Here is a 2,350-nt window from a genome sequence, read left to right on the forward strand (position 1 = left end):
AAAAAAAAAAACTTTCCTAAATCTCACCACCCCAGAACAGTGACCACTCTTGAATAGAACTCTACCCACACCTTGCACAAACTCCAGCAACTAAACCCTTTGACATAGTTTTAAAATACATCTACAAATTCTTTGATACTCTTCTCTTTGAAATGTGACATTTAATTCCCCTTACCTTGACTTAGTGATCTGCAATAATTGACTTGCATCTAATAAGTAGGATATTACAGAAAAGACAGAGTTTAACTTCTGAATCTAGAACATAACAAAAAAAAGAAAAAATAGGGCTCTGTCTGTCTCTATCTCTGATCATCCCTTCTGTGAGAATTCAACTGCTGTGTCACCAAGATACTCAAGCAAGCAGAGGTCCAAGAGGTGAGTAAGTGAGGCCTCCTGCAAACAATCAGCAGAACTTGCCAGCCATTTGAGGGCGCCATTTTGGAAGTGGATCCTGCAGCCCTAGTCAAGGCTTCAGATGACTGCAGCTCTGACTAATGGTCTGACAGCAACTGCATGAGGGACCATAAGCCAGAACCACCCAGCTATGCTGATCCTAGATTCCTGACTCTGAGAAGCTTTGTGAGATAATAACGTTAATCATGGTTTTAAGCCACTAATTTTTGGAGATGTTTGTTATGCAGCAATAGACAACTAATATACCCCTGAATCTTACTGTCCCCCAACAGCTAAACCCCTGAATCTTAATTCTTCCCATACTTAGACAACTAAATTCTTTGAATCTAATACTGATCCACCCCCCCAAAAATCTAATATGCATTCATTCATTCTTGTTATTGATACTTGAAACCCTGACATACGTAGAACTATATAAAGGTCTTGGAATGAATAAGAAGCTTATTACCTTGCTGGAAGTCAGTCCGCCCACACCCTCGGATCAGCAGGGCATCTCCAGTGAAGGCCATGCTGTGGTCATTCAGAACAAAGGTGACGCAGCCTGGGGTGTGGCCAGGGCTGGCCCGTGTCTCCAAGGCCTAGGGGGGACGGAGGAATACAGAGATAGTCACCAACATTTCTTGAAGATGAAACTGGCCCAGACACCCCACTCTACCCCAGGGTCAAATCTAGATAAACTTTTTGGTAAAAAATGAATGCTCCAACCTTATCCCAGAGTAAACTCTAAATGCACTAAAGACTTAAATACAATAAAATAAAACCTTAAAACTATGACAACAATAATACCAATAAAAATACAAATGAATATCTGATGTCTGGTTAGAAAAGAAATGTTAAATGTGATTCCTGGGCCAGGCACAGTGACTTACACCTATAATCCTAGTATTCTGGGAGTCCAGGTGGATGTATCACCTGAGCTCAGGAGTTTAAGACCAGCCTGAGCAAGAGCAAGACCCCATCTCTACTAAAAACAGAAAAACTAGGTAAGCGTTGTAGTGGGCACCTGTAGCTCCTGCTACTCAGGAGGCTGAGGCAAGAAGATCACTTGTGCCTAAGAGTTTGAGGTTGCTGTGAACTATGATGCCACAGCATTCTACCAAGGATGACAAAATGAGACTGTCTCAAAAAAAAAAAAAAGTGATCCCTAAGTTTAAATCATTAAGGAAATGATTAATGGTTTGGTTTTAAATCAATGAAGTTTCTTAATGGCAAAAACTCCATAAACAAATTTCTTTTTTGCTTTTTGAGACACAGTCTCACTCTGTCGCCCTGAGTAGGAGTAGAATGCCCTGTGTAGAGCTATGGGTAGCATCCTAGCTCACAACAACCTCAAACCCCTGGGCTCAAGAGACCCTCTTGCCTCAACCTCCCAAGTAATTGGGACTATAGGTGCCCACCACAATGCCTGCCTAGTTTTTTTATTTTTAGTAGAAATGGCATATCACTCTTGCTCAGGCTAGTCTGGAGCTTCTGATCTCAAGAGATCCTCCTGCCTTAGTCTCCCAGAGTGCTAGGATTACAGGTGTGAGCTACCATACTCCACCAACAAAACTTAAAGGGAACCAATATGCTAGAAAAATATATTTGTAATACCTATATACCCTACAGTGGGCAATATACTTAATATACGTACAAATCTTACAAATCGATAAGAAAAAGAAAAGCAAATTAATATATAATAGAACACCAAATAGTCATTAAAAGTAATATTGCTGAAATAAAACTTGATGCTTTATACAAATATATAGTGACCCCAAAAGTGCTTAATATCCAATAAGGGCAAAAACCATGTTGCAAAGCAATATATACAGTGGGATCTTTTTTAAAAATTTTATTCATTAACTCTAAATATAGGCTCGGCGCCTGTGGCTCAAGTGGCTAAGGCGCCAGCCACATACACCTAAGGTGGCAGGTTTGAATCTAGCCCAGGCCTGCC

At 40.5% G+C, this 2,350-nt stretch overlaps 1 protein-coding gene across 2 annotated transcripts in view; it reads right to left on the minus strand.

Annotated features, from left to right (window-relative positions):
- The window catches only part of ETHE1 (ETHE1, persulfide dioxygenase), a 27,812-nt gene that overhangs the window by 2,936 nt on the left and 22,526 nt on the right, over nucleotides 1-2,350 (minus strand). For both annotated transcript variants that reach the window (XM_023518996.1, XM_003799484.3), the window contains one exon: nucleotides 863-992. In XM_023518996.1, coding sequence (XP_023374764.1) covers nucleotides 863-992 — 130 coding nt within the window. The remainder of the gene's footprint in view (nucleotides 1-862; nucleotides 993-2,350) is intronic.

The sequence above is a fragment of the Otolemur garnettii genome, unplaced genomic scaffold (genome assembly GCF_000181295.1).
Source record: "Otolemur garnettii isolate 467f Iridium unplaced genomic scaffold, OtoGar3 scaffold00152, whole genome shotgun sequence".
NCBI lineage: Eukaryota > Metazoa > Chordata > Mammalia > Primates > Galagidae > Otolemur > Otolemur garnettii.